This window comes from Oreochromis aureus, linkage group 8 (genome assembly GCF_013358895.1).
Source record: "Oreochromis aureus strain Israel breed Guangdong linkage group 8, ZZ_aureus, whole genome shotgun sequence".
In the NCBI taxonomy this organism is placed as follows: domain Eukaryota; kingdom Metazoa; phylum Chordata; class Actinopteri; order Cichliformes; family Cichlidae; genus Oreochromis; species Oreochromis aureus.
In genome coordinates this window covers 22,872,266-22,889,761 of record NC_052949.1, presented here as the reverse complement: position 1 = coordinate 22,889,761, position 17,496 = coordinate 22,872,266, and the positions used below count along the sequence as shown (strand labels likewise).

Genomic DNA, 17,496 nt, shown 5'->3' with positions numbered 1-17,496 from the left:
ATCAGACAAATATCGTCATTTAGTGCACTTTCTGGAAACTTTTTCCTGGAGCAGCTGGAGTAAAATGTGTTTACTTCAGAGGCAGCAGGTTCAGTTCATGTTGAATATTTGAAGCAGCGTCACTCACACAAACATTTGGTAATTTAAAAACATTTAATAGTCGACCTGCCTGACTGACAAATACAGCTGATGCTGCAGGACTGATCCTGTAGTGCCACCTTGTGGCTGCTCTTTATATTACACGGAACCAGAGCAGTAGCAGTTTTGAGTCCTGGAAACTTAATTTCTAAAGCGAATCACCGATTGCTACTAATGACATACAGTGCAAAAGTCTGGCGCCGCCTCTCTTTCCTTTATATTTTGCTAGGAAAATGGAAATAGGTGAAGAAAAACTGTGTTTGTACAATTTTACCGAGATTTGAAAGTTAGTACTTGGTATAAACGCCTTTATTCTTTAACACAAAAGAAGCAAAACATGAAGAATTCAGAAGTGGCTTAAGATGCTTGATGAATACTATAGAACTGAAGAGAAAACATTTTAATAAAGAAGTCAACAGAAAAGTCTTCAGAGAATAACAATTTTAATGGAAGATAGTATTTGAAAATGTCACACATTTAATAAAGTGCAGAGTTAAACATTTGCCTTGTGAGGTCTAGATCATCATCAATGATCACCCCAGTTTAAACAGCCCAGGTTTCGGGAATCGGGGAACAAAGAAAATAAACATACTAACTTAGACACATCAAAACACCTCACATGCTCACCAAAAAAGGTTTGGCCTCTTTCCAAAATATAGGATTAGGGTAGGGTTACCACCTATGGTGGTTTAGATGTCAGACGAACATTTTTATTAATCATTTTAAGACAAATATTTGTCTAAACCACGTGTGACCCTCTGCTTGTAAGCAAACATCTTTTTTTTAAGTACATTTTTTCCCCTCAACAAATTCAGGTTCAATTCAGTCATTTTAGATTCACAATCTGAATAAACTGAAGACCTATTTATATTTGAATATAAGCAAAATGATGGCCTTTTTAAGACTTGTGCATTAATGATCTACACATACCCTTTATGTAGGATCAGGATGGTGAAAGACCAACAGGTTCAACAATATTTAGAGTAAAGATGTCCCAAACACAACAATTAAACACCGTTTGCTAAAACAGTGATGGAGGTAAGTGGTTGATACGCATAATTTTCCTATGCCTGCTTTAATCATGCAAATATAAACAGTCAAATATGTATAATGTATATGAAACAGTGTGTTTATAAACTGAAAAAATTCTAAACCCAACAAAGCAAATGAAAGCTGTAAAGCTGAGTGGTCCTGAATTTAAAATATAAATAAAAAAATATAATTCCCTGTGTTCATCACGTTTCTGGACGAAATACATAACTTGGAGGTGGCATGCTGAAGATAAAACTTTAGATTTGGTCAAACGATATTTTTAAAGCCAGACGACCCAGCAGAACAGGTTTAACTGAGCTGGCCTTCAAATACGTCCTGTTCTAATAACTACAGGAATACAAACAGTAAAAACACACAAGAAAAAATTAAGGCACCAAATTACATTTTTTCTTCCTCTCCACCAAATTCCATAGAATTCAAGTTAGTAGTTTTTACATTATTGGGATGACGGACAGAAAAAGTGGAAACGATTTCACACTCACACTGAAGAAAAGGCAGAACACAGCATGACACGTTAAATAAACAAACTGACCAAAATGTGACAATGCACTAAGGAACAAATACCTCATTTTTGGTATCGGACTCAAATTCAGATTCGGATTTTTGACAAAAAAACTAAAAGTCTCCAGTTACATCCTGGCACTTTGTGTATTTTGATACACATCTAGCAATTTGTTACCAAAGCAACACAATCAGAGTCTAATTTTCAACATGAATACTTTTTGTAATAAAGTCTTAGAGCAAGAAACAAAGTATCGGCCCTGCCAGTGATCTTTAAATGCATCTAGGAACTTATTTGAGTAGTTCCTAAACTAATTCTAATTTTAAAAAGTCACTATGAAAACTTCATACATAGATAAATATCAAAGAAAAGGTTTCATTTAATTCTATAAATGTCAGATTTAAACTTAGGAATCCTTACATGCCATCTGTCTGCCTCACAAGATCTCTGGAGAAAGACACAATAAGGTCTGCTGTCCATGAAAACTATTACAAATTCTCATTATCTGTGTGAATGACTAAAACTGAGACATCCTTTAGACACATTAAAGCAGAAAGGTTGGAAGACAAGGCCAGTGCTGGTTATGTGATGATAGTACGATTCATGGACTCTTCATCATTCAATTTTCTGGAGCAGTCATCTAACTGTAATACACTTTGTGACAGACTGCCACAATGACAGACATAATGAAGCACCTCAGGAGAGGATGACAATACCTGCTAAAAAGCCTCTCATAAATAGCAGTGCATGAGAGGATGAATCCTGCCTCTAAAATGACAACTTTGAATACAAATCCAGAGGATATGCATGTATAATGATCCTGCTGACCCAAGAAAACGTAATCTTAAACACGTTAATGTACACACACACACACACACACACACACACACACACACACACACACACACACACACGTATAAGATCCATTTTTAGTCCCCTGTCCAGAGCGTCTGTCACACCTTCACCCCTCACATACACCTCAGAGTACGTTGAATAACACCATAAAACTCAATAACAATAAGTGATGGCTGATTAAATATAAAAGTGACTTGCCAGCCACAGGCAGGGATGTTATCAGATATCTTCTAAAATCCACGACTCTGTCTATCATTGCCCAGCCAGGTTGTTGCCTCCAGGATTTATGACCATGGAATCCAAGAAGGGACGGAGAGCCTGGCCAAATGGTCTGTGAGGAAATACAGCAGAGAGTACAGTTACATTAAAAACCAAAGTCTTAGTCAGTTATTGTATACAAGAAAAGCAAGCACTTAATACCACAAGAATAATCTTTCAAAAGGGAATAAGACATACCCAGGAATGTACAGTTTGGTCAGAAGCTTATATACTCTCATCATGAACTGAATGTTTGAGTCATTTTAGGCTTTTAATGATTTATTTGAACCGTTGTTTTTTTCAGGATGGAATAAGTGTACAGCACACATCTTTAATGTCTTTAAATAACAGGAATTAGGTGCACAAGTTTCAGTTTATTTTGGATCTTTCTACAAATGACATCGGGTCAAAATTAAATCACTCACCTAAATCTTTAATAAGTGGAGCTGAAAGTTCTACACTTTGAAAAGGCCAATAAATGTCTTATTAGTGATCATAGTGGACTAAAAATAGTAGTTTATTTTTGGCAGCATAAAAATAGGTCTTCTCATTCTCATTGTTCTGGGTGTTTTTCACTGGGTTGAAAAATACTCAGAATAATAAAAACTGAATATTTAATAAAGCCTGGAATAGATAGGAGCAACATGTTTACCTTATCCCCCCAACTTACATAATAATACACTGCTCAAAAAAATGAAAGGAACACTTTTTAATCAGAGTCAAGCATCAAGTCAGTTAAAATTCTGGACAACAGGCGCACTAGAGGGGCAAATATGAAACAAAATATGAAAATATCCCCAAAGTATCAATACTTTGAGAATATTTTGATATTTTGATATTGCCACAAGGTTTGCTGTATCTCCCACCAAAGTCTCAAATTTCTGACAATTGTACATGCATATTGTAATGGTGTATTTAATACAACACTCAGGGTGCATATAATTTCAAATTCATTTTTCCATTTATATTTATTATCTATAATATAATTGATATTATTATACATTTTTAGTGTTTTGCCATCAGTATCAGCAGAGACACAATTCAACTGCACAGAATTAAGAAGCTTACGTGGATAGGATGTCAGATGGAAGGTCTGTGATGTAGGATGGGATCTTTCTGCCTGTCAGGAATTGAGCCACTTCACTGCTGAAAGTGTTGCAGTTGTTCTCAAACAAGTTGTAATTGGCACCTCTGCAACAAATGAAGGAGAAAGTCAGAGGAGGGAAGAAGAAGGAGTTCAAAGGGCAGAGAGAGGGAGAGAGAGGTGCACCACAGGTTGGAGAAAAGCAGGTGAGTAGCAGCAAGTGATTAGACAGAAATATTTTAAATGCAAAATACTGAGGGGGAAGAGCACTAGATGTAAATTTTAGCTCATTCCTAAAAACTATTATTTAGTGTCGAACAGGGAAGTAACTCATGAGCCTTGTTCTGTGCATTGGAGCAATGCACTTATTCTACTGATGCTATTTACAAACAAATAATTCGCAACTGTTTGGTTCAGTTTTGTTTTGCAATAATACAGATCTCATCATCTTCTTTTACCTGTACTTGGACTCTCCCAGTGAAGTTAAATACTCCTTAAAAAGGTCTTCAGGCACTTCAGTAAAGCCCATGTCGACTACAGAATCAGGCGGTCCCAACAGGGTGCCTCCCTAGGAGACAAACAGATGCACACCTCAGTGACTTGTCACTGAGACTCTGGCACAAGTTTCTTGAATTTGTGTCTAGATCAAACGGCTGTAAAGTGCACTGTTTATATGAGAGGATGGTGCTGATTCTTACAGGTGGACAATTGGTGATGCCTGTTGATCCACCAAAGTAGTGCTCTTTCCCGTGGACCACAACACCCGTGTGCCTGTTAGACGCCAATGCATTTTTTTAAACAGTGGTATTAAACTACTTAACTGCAGCTCAGGTGCTCAGAGAGAATACTTTTTAATAGAACTTTCTTTACGTAAACTCACCATATCCCATCAATATGTCTCCCTGTAAAGATAAAATAATTAAAATTACGATCAACTTTTTCCGCCCTTAGAAAACAACAACTTTCACTTCCGAAGCATCCCACTGAGTCATGACAGAGTTTGTCAGAAACTCACCCAGCATGGAAGCACTCAGCTGACGGGCCATCCCTCTGGACAGGTCATAAACGTAAAGTTTCACTGGATAAGAATCAGTTTGGTCCATGATAACCCAAAACGATTTCTTCGAAACGACAATGCGGCTAACCTTCTAGAAAGTTACTTAGTCACTACAGAGTTGCCAGCTAGCTAGGTTCCCGGTAGCAAATAAAAGTTTAATAAAGCTTCTGGTGGTGGAACTGTGAGAAATAATACATTCAGGCTACAGGCTGTTTAAAATACTAGTAATAACTGTAAAATAAAAAAGTAAATGTAAAACCTAGCTCGAAGTTGCCGGGAGTCAAATCCAGTGCTGTGTCACTGTCTATGAACGATAACACTACTGTCCTATCACGTGAACAGCGGGCTTCCGGCTTTAGGGTAAATAAACCCCGCGTATTTCAACAGGATTGGCCAATATCTTAGATTGGCAGATAAACGGCCAATAGACGATAAGAAGTCCAGTAGGCGTTTTAATCGTGCTCTTTCACGTATCTGAACGCGCCAGTGATTGAAACTAGCCTGGACTTGTGTGCAGAAAGTAGAAGCACACGGTAAGTGACTCAATTCTTTGAGGAAAACTGTGTATATATTTCGTTTATGTTATACGTTTAGGCTATCAATTTTCGTGCCTCATTAGACCCATAAAATTGTTACTTAGGCGCCTACTAAATGAAAATGGAACGAAAAGTGGCTAATTACAAGCTAAGCTAGCTAGCATTTGCTAGCTAAAGTTAAAAACATAGTTAATTAAACATTAGTAATGCGTTAACGAGACATTAAACCTGTTTTGAAATACCTTATCGTGTGCATAATAATTATTATCTGGTAAAAGTTGCACCACATGTTTATTTGTAGGAGTACGTAGGATGCACTTTTTTAATACGCCACAGATACTTTGTTTGAATCTAGTGTTGTAAATGCGGCAGTCTTTACATTTATCCTTGGTTTTCACAGTAAATCCTGAGACAGGACTGAAGGCAGCACCGATGGCAGAGTGGAACGCCTACTACCAAAACGAGGATGAGGAGGGAGAGGAAGAGGAAGGGGAGCACTCAGGGCGTAAGAGAAAAACCGTTACTCTGTGCTTATTTACATCAGTGTGCAAAAGTCTTGAGCCACCACTTATTTGTTTATATTTAGCTTCCTAAGAGCCCCACTTTTTTGTAATTTTTAAAGTAGTTTTGTGCAATAGCCTTCCAGGTTTTATGAAGGTCTTTCAAAGTTTTTTTTTTTAAACATTGGCTGCTTTTTTCCCCTTATTAACTCCAGTTCTTGAACCTGGCAATTTTCAGAATAATGTTTTTAATTGTTAATTCACTTAACACTGACTTATAAATAATTCAGGCATAAAAAGGCAACTAACACTGACCAACCAGTGTTTTGTCTACACATAAACTGGTAACTTGAAAAAGATTATTAAAAGCATCTTTAGGAGATTTTTTTACTAGCAGCCTGGCCCTTCAGTGGATCTGACTACCGCTCACCAAAACCTCATTAGGAGTTGTCTCAATTCAAGAGTCAAAAAGACATTATTAAGGAAGGAATCACATAGAAAATGTGATTGTGATGTGTGGGAGAGAGTGTCTACAGGCATCTGTAAAACACAGTGTTTGCTCTGTCAGGGTTTGGGGCTGCTTTTCAGACATCAGTATTGAGGATCTTGTTAAAATTATGGATATATGGATGCAGAAAAGTAGCATCAGACTTTGCTCCACCATGCAATACCATATGAAAAGCATTTGATTAGCAGCCACTTCATTTTTAACCCTGATGTTGATCCTAAAAGCACTGCCAATGCAGTAAAAAGCAAACCTGGATGAAAAAACAAACAATGGAACACTATCAGTCATGGATTGGGCTCTCTGGAGGCCAGTGCTCAACATTTATTGAAGCACTGTGGGATTATCTTCACATAGAATACAACAAAAGTCAGCCAGCATCCAAAGAAGAGGTTTGAATGTTCTTCAAGAAGCCTGGAGAACTACTGTTGTATAAACTCGCCTTTGTGAGAATAGTTACCTTATATACTGTATTTCCTTGTATCTTTGCACATGTTTCAATAAATGCTGCACCTATTTCCTGGCAAAAAGTCAAGAATTGAGGGGTGGCTCAGGATTTGTTAAATGATACTTTTGCTTTTATCACATTTTATTATCACATTATAGTTATTAAAATCTACTTCAGCACAAGTAAAATGTTGGCACGTAGCATTGATACAAAAAGTGATACTGAAGTGACAACAGAATCAACCAGGTCTCCATCTTCAATAGGAGACTACAAAATTACAGGGAGAGACAGCTTGGTGTTCTTGGTTGATGCCTCCAAGGAGATGTTCATCAAAGGGGAAGATGGGGAACCCTCCAACTTTGATATGACCATGCAGGTGAGATGGCTGGTTATCTTTTTCTTTTGCTAGTTTTAATTTTATGATAGTTATTTCGCTCTGCTTCATATAGCAACCTTGTAACAATGATGGTTTGTGTGCTGCTCTTGTAGGTTGTGCGCACTGTGTACACCAGTAAGATCATCAGTAGCGACAAGGACCTGGTGGCTCTGGTTTTCTACGGCACAGAGGAGAGCAAGAACCCCAGAAACTCATTTAAGCATGTCTACGTGTACCATGATCTCAGTGAGCCTGGTAAGATGCAGCTCTTTCAAACAAACACATAATTACACTTTATTTTGCTATTGTTTTGTTTCAAACACAAATGTAGGCAATCTTCTTATCTGCAGTTCTTTTTCCTCTTTTTTTTCTTTATTTTAGACCAAAACTTAAAAAGAGCAGAGCAAAGCTGCAGTCAATATTGGCTCATACTTCCTCAGTAGTTTGTAAACTGCTGAACATATCTTTCTTATACCCTTGTCTGTCTCTTTTGCTTTGGACAGGTGCAAAGCGAGTCCAGGAGGTGGATGCTCTGCGGGGGGAAAAAGGTGCCAAGCTGGCGGCAGAGACCATAGGCAGTGGAGAGACATCATTAGGAGACGCTCTGTGGTGCTGTGCCAACCTCTACAGTGACATTAAACTCCGCCTCTCGCACAAGCGGCTTATGATTTTCACGTGCAGGGATGAACCACACGGAGGCGACAGCGTGAAAGACCGACAGGCTCGCACCAAGGCCAGTGATCTCAAGGAGACTGGTGGGTCTAAAAGAAGCTATTCACGCAAGCCCTTCTAACTGTAAATTTTATCACTGCCGCTCTGCCTTTATAATTAATTAACTTTACCAGCCTTTCGGATTTCTATCTTCTGCTAATTCTGCAAGTTCACATTATTTTACTGAAGTGTGATGATTTGTTATCATTGGTAATTGTGTATGTGGGCTGTCTTCCCTCGACCCTCTTCTTTTAGGCGTCGTTATTGATTTAATGCACCTGATGAAACCGGGGGGCTTCGACATCTCGCTCTTCTTTTGTGACATTGTAAGTCCACCGGAGGATGAGAGTGAGCTGGGGCTGCAGCTGCAGCCTTCTGACAAGCTGGAGGACCTCCTGAAACGGGTGCGGGCCAAAGAGCTGAAGAAAAGAGCCTTGGCAAGGCAAGTGATGGCTTTCTTTGTATCCGTAGCGTGTTTATTTACCTTTTCCTCTTGGCTGTTCTTTACACTATCTATTCTTTCTGCTGTCTTTAGGTTAAACCTGTGCCTCGGGGAGGGCATAAATGTAGCCGTGGGAATTTATGCAACTGCTGTGGCAGCTCGCAAACCAGGTTCCATCAAACTTTACAGGGAAACCAACGAGCCTGTCCGCAGCAAAACTCGAACCTTCCACACCCAAACTGGCAGTCTGCTGCTGCCCAGTGAGATAAAGAAAGCCCAGGTAATGAAAATCTCCTGATCCCAATCGAAAACAGTGCTATGTAGGGATGGGTATCGTTTAGGTTTTATCCGATACCAGTACCAAACCGGTACTTTTGAAACGGTGCCGGTGCTTAAACGGTGCTCGAACCGGTGCTTAAAGAATGAAGAACACACACTTTGTCCAAAAACCTCTCATGTTTAGCTGGGTTTTTTTTGTAAAAAGATAACAATGTTAGCCTTTTCTGCAGCTATAGGGCATATATGGTCTCACTCTTGGCTGGAAGCAGTGCTTAAACAATGGGAAAACACAAACTTTGTCCAAAAACCTCTCATGTTTAGCTGTTTCCCACTTTTTCTTTGGTCATTTTAGCCTTTTTGGCCAGGGTGAAGGGAGTATCTGCCATCAAACAAGAAGACAGCCGCATGTAACTACGACGGTGTTTGCTAGTTCACCTTACATGCATTAATGTAATAATGTGGTTAGCCTACTCAACGTAAATTACACACGAACAACATTAAGCTACTCACGCAGAGGAGAACGGCTGCTGCTGCCATCATCATCAGTCATCGTTTCTGCTACACTGGCAGGGCTAGGGGCCAGGACTCTACTCTTCGGGTTCTTGGTGGATGTTGCTAACTCCAGGTCCGATAACAGGCACCACACCCGCAGTAGATGTGCACAGCGTGAGGTCTCGCAGCAAGCTATCAAATATGGTGCATTTCTCGGCTTTTAAAAAAACGCTATGCGTCGCCAGGTGTTTCATCAGATTCAAGGAGTTACCTCCTTTGCACAGTATCAGCTTAAAGCACTTGTTGCAGGCTGCTGAGTTTGCATCTTTTGCTGTGAAGTACAGCCAGACTTTGACCGCTTCGCCTTGGGCATTTTTAATCTGTAGCTCTGCTCTAAAAGAACGTACGTACCTGGCCCCGCCTACTACGCTTGCAAAGATAAAATGATTGGCTAGAATCCAAAGTGTATGACATCTCAGGAAAAAAAAGCACCGAAATAAAGCACCGAAATGTGCGCTGCTTTTTGGTCTGGTTACTAACGTTTATGTCAGAACCGGTGCCATCATGGCACCGGATACCGGTACCCATCCCTAGTGCTATGTTTATTCCATTATTTGAGCGCTTTTACGTTTATTTTTATTTTTTTAAGATTTAACTTGCACATGAAAACTCCACTTTATCTCTCTGTGTGTGTGTGTGTGTGTGTGTGTGTGTGTGTGTGTTGTGTAGTATTATGGTGGTAAAGAGATTGTGATGGAGAGGGACGAGGTGGATGCCATCAAGAAGTTTGATGACCCTGGATTGTTTCTGATTGGATTCAAACCGATGGAAAAGCTCAAACTGCATCACCATATCCGGCCTGCTGTCTTCCTCTATCCTGAGGAGGATGAGGTGAAAGGTAGAACTGTGTGTGCGGTTGTATGTCTGATTTAATTCTAGGAAGGAAGAATAAAACCACAGTGTTGACTCTGGATATTTCTAAATATTTTTTCAAATAAAGGTCATAGTCAACTAAACTTAAGTTTCACTCATCCACACCCTGCATCCACAGACTCTTTGTTCCAAGAACGCTGAGTTAAAGCTGAGTTATGCTTAGGCTCCCCTGAATTTGAGAAGCATTTGATAAAATAGAATTGATGATGGGTTTAAAGTAAAAGCTTTTATTAAATTGTAAGCAGCTATAAAAATTGTCTGTTCAGTCATAGTAAATGTGGATTTCATTGATACTGAATCAGATATCCTGTGATTTTTATTTATTCATTTATTTATTTATTTTTTTCACTCAAGGCAGTTCATGTCTGTTCTCCGCCTTGCTGAAGAAGTGCAGTGAGAGGAACGTGTTCGCTCTGTGCCGTTTCATCTCCCGCAGAAACTACCCACCTCGGTTTGTTGCCCTATTGCCTCAGAATGAGGAGCTCGACGAGGGGAAAGTACAGATTACACCACCAGGTAATGTGGTGCTGAGGTCAAGATGGCTAATTACATTTAATTATTTTAGCTTCTTTAAGTGCAACTTCAGAGTCTTTACAGCTTTTAGCAAAAATAACTAAATTTTACAGTAATACAGAGAACTCGCAAATACATAAATATTACTTAAACATTTGAACTTAGTTGTGTGTAATTGACTGCAGTGTGACGCGTCTTGTCTGCTCATGACTTTACCAGGTTTCAACGTCATCTACCTGCCATTCGCCGACGATTTTCGGACTCTGGACCCTCCGCAGTTTCCCTCGGCCTCACAAACACAGGTGGACAAGATGAAAGAGATTGTCTCCAAACTCAGGTTCAAATACAGGTAACGCTAGAGCCCCTTTTTTTTACAGGGAAAACTGAGGAGTTATATCAAATTTCATAAAACTAACAATAAGAAGTACTCTGCTTTATAGCAGGACAGCTTTCTTGTGGAAGTTGCCACTTCTGGCAGAGTCACGCATTTCCTTTTTTTTTTTTTTTTTTTCTCCTTTTTTGTTTTTTGAGTAACCACTAATATTATTTTCACACTCTGTAATGTCATGCAGGAGTGAAGGTTTTGAGAACCCAGTCATCCAGCAGCATTTTAGGAACCTGGAGGCCTTGGCTCTGGATATGATGGCTCCAGAGGAAATTGAGGATCTCATCAGTAAGATGCAGACCTAAACACAGATCCCAATTTCCTTTTGTGGCTGCTAGAGTAATTCTACTCATCGCGTTCTTTCTCTTCCTCAGTGCCAAAGGTTGACCAAATAGACCAGCGTCTGGGTCCTCTGGTCCAGGAGTTCAAAGATCTGGTCTACCCTGCCTACTACAATCCAGAGAGCAAGCCAGCTGCCAAACGCAAAACAGGTCAGAGCATGAACCATCAGTGAAACTACGTAAAATTATGTGCTAGTATTAATGTGTTGTGAATTACATCCCAAGCAAAATGTTTCCAGGTAGTCAGATTGACGTTTTAATAACTTGCATCACTCAGTAGTTTGGGAATTCTGTGATTTGATTTGATAAATCTGATTATTCTTTGACTCCCTGAACTCGCAGCTGATACTGGAGGTGGAGCTGAGAAGAAGCCGAAAGTAGAGCTGACAGAAGATGAATTGAAGGCCCACATGCAGAACAACACTCTGGTAAAGCTGACCGTGCCCGTTCTAAAGGACGCCTGTAAGCAATTTGGGGTTCGAACCACTGGAACCAAGAAGCAGGAGCTGATAGATGCTTTGATTGCCCGTTTGAGATCATGAGGAGTCTACACCAGACTTACTCCACAACAGCTGTGCATAAACACAAGTTCTGGTTAATTTTGAATCTGTTTGAGCAGTCATCGTCTGGGGTTCCTGTGCTTATTTTAAACTCACTATGTGGCCTTCACATGGACCAGACGCCGTGTTTTCCTGTTGTCCTTGATTAGATAAGAACAGCATGACAGCCCCATTTTCTATAAATACTGTTTGAATGTTTAAAAAAAACTGTCACTGTGTTGTGATCAAGCAGTCACTCTAGTAGTGTTGAAATTATAAAGAAGTCTAAAAGCATTGGAATACACTGATCTTATAAATACTGTAACTAGTGGTGACACTTGATGGCGTCGCATTTGCATTAATAAACTGTTTTATACTACTGCATCTGATTCCTTTTATTTACATAATCACACAGGTTAGTTCACCTTAAGCTGCATTTCTAGTTCTTCTTGTAGCACAGAAAAAGGTGTGTCCCAGGTAAAACCACATGATCAGCATTCCTAGGCCTCGTCATTGATTTGTTTTGCCGACATAACAAAAAGGAAGTACTGTTGAGGGCAGGCCTGCGCCGGCTAATACTTGTGCGCAAAAGCAGGAAGAAGAAATCAGAGTTGTAACCCCATGTGAGTTGTACTGGCAGTCTGAAAGCTGATGTCACTCTTGGAGGGAGATTATCTGGCTATACATCAGGTAAAAGCTCTTCATGAGCATTTTGCTGTTGATAAAGCTCAAAAAGGACTTAACAACATTATGTTATGTTTGGTTTTTCAGCTCTGTCTTGTAGTCTAGACACCTATTAATCAGAACCCTTTCCTTTTTTTGTCAGATGAGTTTTTATTCCTTGTTATAACTGAACACTAGGAAAATTACATAAACATTGCAGCGTTTTCAAGCAGCTTGTTTAACCCGTGTTAGCTCTGAGCAGAAGTGGTGCTGCCTGTTCTTCTTACCTTGACACCAACTACAGCGTTCCCATCTGCTGAGACATGGAGTGTCAGTGTGAGAAAAACACCCCTGAGGATGCAGGTAGGCAAAATATACATAAAAAAATAAACCTTTACACACAAAAAATATGCTACTGACATGGGGTTTTTTTTTAATTTATTGGCCTATTTTTTAAATATCATATTCTGATGATGCATCTTTATTGCTGCAAAATGTATGTTACATGTAAAGTGTTGAGTTCAGGCGTTGTAGTTTGCAGTCTTTAAAGGTTACAGCCAAGTTAAGTCTTAAAAATAAGTGTAAACAATCAAAAACCATGTGACAGGTTTGGTCTTTTTGTTACAAGTCATTTATAACAAAAACTACGCAAACAATGTTAAAGAACCAGACACACTGTTTCCTGCTATTGAAATATTCATTCTGTTGTGATGCCAGCAATTAAAAATAAAAGCAGCAGCTCTAAATGTAAAAGCTGATGCCTGCAGACTCACCACACATAAAACACTGTCTTTACAAACACAGCTTTCTTGGGATCCTTCAGGGGATTTCATTTCTATTTTTTTTTCTCTAAATGTGGGTGAAAGGCTAAACTGATGCTAAGTTGTGAACAGCTCTGCACCGCTAATGTCCTGTTTGCCTCCCTGCCTTCTCCTTGATAGGCTGGTGGATGAACACCAACAGTGTCCAGATGGGACTTTTTACCGTGGTGGGGTATCTTCTCTACAGGTTCTCACAGAGTCAGTCACACAGCAACACCCACACTTCTACTGTTTAATGACTTTTACTGCGTCTAGAAAATAAATAATGAATCTGTAATAGTGAACTATTTTCAGGTAGTAAACAGATGTTTTTAAATCTTACTAGTCTTTTTTTCCATTTCTTTTTCTTTTAAACTTCTCCTGTCCAGCACTTTTAGCAAACAGAATCATGGTCTGCTTTGTTGTGCCAAACACATTTGCATTGCCAAGAGGAGTGCTGTAGACAGTCTATAGGCTCCTTTTGTTAGTTGTTTTCTTTTATTTATTTATTTTTTATATCTTTTATTTTAGATCTCACATTATTATCTGACTGGTTATCATGCCAGACCTGACAGGGTGTGAGGGCCAAGTTGTCGAAAGACAGGAGATAAGGGGGGTGGAGGGGGTAATTTCGAGTAACATACCGCAAACATATGACACACTAGTCTAAATCTTCAAACCGAATCAATAACCTGTCATCTGAACACTTAAATGATCCAAAATGGGACAGAGACTAGAAAGAGAGAGCGTATTTCTCCTATATTGGCTTCTCTTTACTGGCTGCCAGTTAAATGCATAATCAAATTTAAAATCCTTCTCTTCGCATGAAGATCATGAATAATCAGGCCCCGTTCAATTTAATTCAATTCAGTTAAATTCAACTCAACTAAGTTTTATTTATATAGCACCAAATTACAACAGTAATCTCAAGGCATTTTCTGACAATAATAGAGAAAACCTCAACAATCGGACAACCCCTTATGAGCAAGCATTTGGCAACATCGGGGAGGAAAAACTCCCTTTTAACAGGAAGCAACCTCCATCAGAACCAGGCTCAGAGAGGGAGACAGGACAAAAGATACACCGAATCATCTCTTAGTTATGCAGCAATAAGCTTAGGATGCTGCAGACTTCCTATGATTCAATGAGTGTTTCGTCTTTAATCAGCTGTTTTCTCTCTGTGTGTTCATACACCACTCAGCATTTCATTATTAATTACTATTCATCTCTTGCTCACGTCTACAGTGTCTCTCTTGCCCTGTATCAGCTGATTGAATGTAGAGTTTGACTATAGTAAATCCAAAAGAAACAAATAAAAGGGGGCAGTATGGATCCTACAGTTATGGCATATGAATAAATACATGTTCATTATAGAAAATGAATCAGCAAGTCTCCCTATTATTATGACACTCTGTGATACTCATTCTAGCCTCACTTCCCTGCAGCTCTCCCAGCTCTGATTCGATGGCCGATTCGTCTCTTTTGTTCTTTAACTGGTGAGTTTATCTAAGCTAATACATCACTTTGACTTCCAAGTTTCAGGACAAAACCAGCAAAATGAAACTGAGTTAATTCATGCACACTGATTATTTCTTTTCCCTTCAGGTCTGTCAGCTCTTTGGGGGTGGATAAGCCGGCTTGTGGGAACCCTCCGAGGTATAAAGCACATCCCCCATTTTACCATTTAAAACAAAATCTGTTAAACTGGAGCTGACTTTTCCACTCCATGTCTCGTGTCTCAGTACTCCAGACCTTGTTTAAGTGGCTGTCTCGGATTTGGCGCTTTTTAGCCAGTAAGTATTTCTTGTATCTTTGTTGGATTTCGTTTTCTCTTCACTGCGTGTTGCAAATAGAGAGCGAAAAAGAAAACGTTTAGAATCTGAGTGGCTATCAGAGGATGTGACCCAGCAGTGCAAGCAGACATGTGACAGCAGTTTAAAATGTGAAGGCATCACAGCTGTTTCTGTGATACATGTGAGTTATTACAACCCTAATGTAAATTTCTATCTGCTTGCTTCCTCAGCATTTTCCTCAAGGTTCAAGTGGATCGCTGCTGTCATCAAAGCCATCAACAGTCAGTTTGTTGTCATTTTTATTAGCTATATTTAGCTACATACTCTATATATCAATATGTATTTGTTCATTTTTTGTAGTTTGTTTTTGTGCTTTTATGGGATTTGTCTCACAAAACGATCAATGGTCTCAGAAGCTAGTGGTTTTACAGAAACAACCTCATGAGAGGTTTTTCCATAATTATTGGCTTTCTGGTATGTTTAAGAACTCTTTCATTCAAAACTCCTTCAGTTTCAGGATATTTCAGGTTCTTGCATCCTTATAATGCCTGTTTTGTATTATAAGGATTATGGAGTGATTCATCTTTCTGAGATATATTTCTTGTTGTACTTGCAAATCTGTTCAGGATCATTATCCTAAGCACAAGGTCCACTTTCAGCTTAGTCTCAGCTTTCAGACAAATGGTCTTACACTATCTCTCAAACTGGCCTAAAGCGATCACTGATGTGACACAAATTCATTCTTATGTCACTGACTGTATGTAAGTGAGGCAGCGATGTGCCCTCTAACCATGTTATTTTTGTTGGTATGAGGTTCTTTTCCCGAATCACCATCTTTGGCATGTATTGTATTGTTTTCAGCAGCAAATTTTGTCATTCCACACAAGTTCTTAAGGCTCTTCTTACAAATTTCCCAACTGAGAAAATGAAAAAAATGACATTTTAGATCATCAGATTGAACTCATTTTGATTTAGAATCACAGCTTTACCCCATAAGGCTTTTTTTAATTCTAAAATAATATTGTATTATCTCTGTAGATTCATCCAGAGACGGCTCTTTGGACTCACAGAGTGATCCAGTCATTAGCAGCTTACTGAACCAAATGCTTGATCCCTCTGGCGGCAGCATTCCCAAGAAACCAGGTCTCAGGCTGGTCCTCCTGGGGCTTCCTGGTGGAGGATGGACTTCCCTAGCAGATACTTTAATGAACAACAGTGAGAGAAGCACCAAAAGGGTTCCTCTAAAGGAGAGTACCGTGCAAAGGGCTTTTATAGATGGTAGAGAACTTATAGTAATTCAGACCCCGGATCTTTTGGGGACGTCACTAGGGAACAAAGAGAGAGCACTGGAAGTTCTGAGGAGTGTCCAGCTCGCCAGTCCCGGACCACATGCCTTTCTACTGGTGATGCGTGCTCCAGGCTTCACCAAGGGGGCTGAGCAGGATGCTGCCCAAGCAGTCCGAGCCACAATGGAACTGTTCGGTGTGGAAGTCAAGAGGTACATTATCCCAGTGCTCACTCATGCAGACCGTCTGGGTCGAAGGAACACTTTAGATCAGCTGCTTGATGCAGATGCTGGAAATCTGAAAAGCGCTGTGGCACTGTGTGGCCAGAGGCCTGAGCTAGTGGATAACAGGCCCGACTGCCCACCAGAGGAAAGAAGTGTTACACGCAGGCAGCTGGTGGAGCGTGTGATGGAGGTAATGGAGCTGAAGGGGCATTTTGTCCACGAGCTACAGAGAAGAGAAGACCACATGAGGGAGGTGCTGCTGGCTGATATGACCTCTGCACTGGCTAAAAGACTGGGATATATGTAGAGAGAGAAGAAGCGAAGAAGAAAGGGCAGAATGTGCAACAAGTTGGAAAGATGGTGGAGGTGGAAGTGTTTGCCACTGTTCAGTAGTGGACAGTGGTATGTATTATAGTTTCCAACATACCCTAGATTGTTTAAAAATATATTTTTTGTGTTCTCCAGATGGCTGTTTACAGCTACTAAATGCTTAAATGTTTACTGTTTACTTTTCTCAGCAAAGAACTGATTGCTGATTATATGGCCCAAATATTTAGCTGTAGCTGTAGATGATGAATTTGTCTACATGTGATGCATAAAAGTCACTGTTTACAGAATCAGCATTTTATAAATGAATATTTTTATTAAATTTACTTCTGCTTTTCATTCTTCTTCCAATAATTTAAGTGGGGAAAAAAACTACAAAACCTACAAAAAATATATAAAAATTTAAAAGAACTAACTTGTCTGTCACTTATAGATAACAAATAAATGTGCTCTTAA

General features: G+C 39.5%; 3 protein-coding genes across 4 annotated transcripts; 2 read left to right on the top strand and 1 right to left on the bottom strand.

The window, feature by feature from the left end:
* Positions 1–564: 564 nt before the first annotated feature.
* Positions 565–5,268, bottom strand: desi1b (desumoylating isopeptidase 1b). Its single transcript, XM_031748865.2, has 6 exons — positions 4,906–5,268; positions 4,771–4,792; positions 4,589–4,661; positions 4,349–4,458; positions 3,875–3,997; positions 565–2,879 (listed from the first exon to the last, which is right to left on the bottom strand). The coding sequence occupies exons 1-6, from the start codon at positions 4,991–4,993 to the stop codon at positions 2,801–2,803; spliced, it is 495 nt and encodes a 164-aa protein (XP_031604725.1). The 5' UTR covers positions 4,994–5,268; the 3' UTR covers positions 565–2,800.
* A 78-nt stretch (positions 5,269–5,346) lies between these two features.
* xrcc6 (X-ray repair complementing defective repair in Chinese hamster cells 6) lies at positions 5,347–12,331 on the top strand. The gene is made up of 13 exons (XM_031748862.2): positions 5,347–5,480; positions 5,884–5,988; positions 7,200–7,312; positions 7,426–7,567; positions 7,816–8,067; positions 8,279–8,465; positions 8,559–8,745; positions 9,966–10,134; positions 10,524–10,685; positions 10,902–11,031; positions 11,255–11,355; positions 11,442–11,558; positions 11,751–12,331. The coding sequence occupies exons 2-13, from the start codon at positions 5,916–5,918 to the stop codon at positions 11,948–11,950; spliced, it is 1,833 nt and encodes a 610-aa protein (XP_031604722.1). The 5' UTR covers positions 5,347–5,480; positions 5,884–5,915; the 3' UTR covers positions 11,951–12,331.
* Positions 12,332–12,552: 221 nt separating this feature from the next.
* LOC116327320 (GTPase IMAP family member 9-like) lies at positions 12,553–17,366 on the top strand. Of its 2 annotated transcripts, none has more exons than XM_031748873.2 (8): positions 12,553–12,637; positions 12,863–12,973; positions 13,552–13,629; positions 14,856–14,906; positions 15,016–15,066; positions 15,153–15,203; positions 15,434–15,484; positions 16,242–17,366. In XM_031748873.2, the coding sequence occupies exons 2-8, from the start codon at positions 12,934–12,936 to the stop codon at positions 17,018–17,020; spliced, it is 1,101 nt and encodes a 366-aa protein (XP_031604733.1). In that variant the 5' UTR covers positions 12,553–12,637; positions 12,863–12,933; the 3' UTR covers positions 17,021–17,366. The 2 variants fall into 2 exon arrangements, with proteins under 2 accessions (XP_031604733.1, XP_039472121.1); XM_039616187.1 differs by having other exon boundaries at positions 12,572–12,637; positions 12,873–12,973.
* Positions 17,367–17,496: the final 130 nt, after the last annotated feature.

What these genes read in the sequence shown, in the direction of transcription:
- xrcc6 (XM_031748862.2), top strand. Translation starts at nt 5,916, where the DNA reads ATGGCAGAGTGGAACGCCTACTACCAAAACGAGGATGAGGAGGGAGAG. An exon ending in TGAGGAGGATGAGGTGAAAG is followed by an intron (nt 10,135 to 10,523) that starts GTAGAACTGTGT and finishes TTTTCACTCAAG; the next exon opens with GCAGTTCATGTCTGTTCTCC. An exon ending in GGAAATTGAGGATCTCATCA is followed by an intron (nt 11,356 to 11,441) that starts GTAAGATGCAGA and finishes TCTCTTCCTCAG; the next exon opens with TGCCAAAGGTTGACCAAATA.
- LOC116327320 (XM_031748873.2), top strand. Translation starts at nt 12,934, where the DNA reads ATGGAGTGTCAGTGTGAGAAAAACACCCCTGAGGATGCAG. An exon ending in AAACACCCCTGAGGATGCAG is followed by an intron (nt 12,974 to 13,551) that starts GTAGGCAAAATA and finishes TCTCCTTGATAG; the next exon opens with GCTGGTGGATGAACACCAAC. An exon ending in TGTCATCAAAGCCATCAACA is followed by an intron (nt 15,485 to 16,241) that starts GTCAGTTTGTTG and finishes TTATCTCTGTAG; the next exon opens with ATTCATCCAGAGACGGCTCT.
- desi1b (XM_031748865.2), bottom strand. Translation starts at nt 4,993, where the DNA reads ATGGACCAAACTGATTCTTATCCAGTGAAACTTTACGTTTATGACCTG. An exon ending in GCATCACCAATTGTCCACCT is followed by an intron (nt 4,459 to 4,588) that starts GTAAGAATCAGC and finishes TTTGTCTCCTAG; the next exon opens with GGAGGCACCCTGTTGGGACC. An exon ending in CCATCTGACATCCTATCCAC is followed by an intron (nt 2,880 to 3,874) that starts GTAAGCTTCTTA and finishes ATTTCCTCACAG; the next exon opens with ACCATTTGGCCAGGCTCTCC.